The sequence below is a fragment of the Eurytemora carolleeae genome, unplaced genomic scaffold (genome assembly GCF_000591075.1).
Source record: "Eurytemora carolleeae unplaced genomic scaffold, Eaff_2.0 scaffold1158, whole genome shotgun sequence".
NCBI lineage: Eukaryota > Metazoa > Arthropoda > Copepoda > Calanoida > Temoridae > Eurytemora > Eurytemora carolleeae.
Window position 1 is genome coordinate 112,711 of NW_019397266.1, and position 755 is coordinate 113,465.

Sequence of the window (755 nt, forward strand, 5' to 3'; positions counted from 1 at the left end):
TTAACAACCAGGTAAACAAGAATGGATGAAAAACCCAGAAATACCATTATGTTTAAACATTGTGCTTTAATCTTTTCTTTTATCTTTTTGTTTTGTTTTCATCCATTTTATTCAAAACTTATAGATTTGTATTAATGATGTGTATAGTATTAAGTTATAAATAATTGTTAATATTATGTTAAAAGGTTAGAAATATAGAGAAAATGAAAACGAACTTTCTACAGCCAATCTCAAATATAAGGTTACGGAGCACGAGCGCATGAAGAAAGCTGCTGAGATGTTCGCAGCTTCAAAGTGTTCAATATGATTTATGAGTTTATATATCCAAATATCCTTGTTGAGAGTGATAATTTTTTTATCATTTTTAAGAAACTACTTTTATACTCATTTCAAGGTAAACGAAAAGCCCTGAAATATGCAGGACAGCAATTTATTTATTAAACTCGTTTTTCCGCGGCATTTGATCTTAAATAGGTTGAGATTACGACATTATAAGATATCTGGGATTATCTTGTTCTACTGACCTATGCTTGAGTCTGCATATGTAAGATCCTTCTTGTCTGGATCTCCAAGTGGGAAATCAATATGGTTGAATAAAACTCCTTTTCTGTTCTTCAGTTCTCCATTCTCACCCTATACCAGGCATATACAGGTTCATACAAGAACAAGAAAAAGAACAAGATCAATAACAAGAACAAGAACAATAACAAGAACAAGAACAAGAACAAGAACAAGAACAAGAACAAGAACAAGAA

General features: G+C 31.0%; 1 protein-coding gene across 1 annotated transcript in view; it reads right to left on the reverse strand.

Moving 5' to 3' along the window:
* The window catches only part of LOC111713140 (sodium channel protein para), a gene marked incomplete at its 5' end in the record, with an annotated part of 14,379 nt that extends 13,746 nt beyond the window's left edge, over window positions 1–633 (reverse strand). The window contains one exon of the mRNA XM_023487943.1: window positions 525–633. Coding sequence (XP_023343711.1) covers window positions 525–633 — 109 coding nt within the window. The remainder of the gene's footprint in view (window positions 1–524) is intronic.
* Between the last annotated feature and the right edge of the window lie 122 nt (window positions 634–755).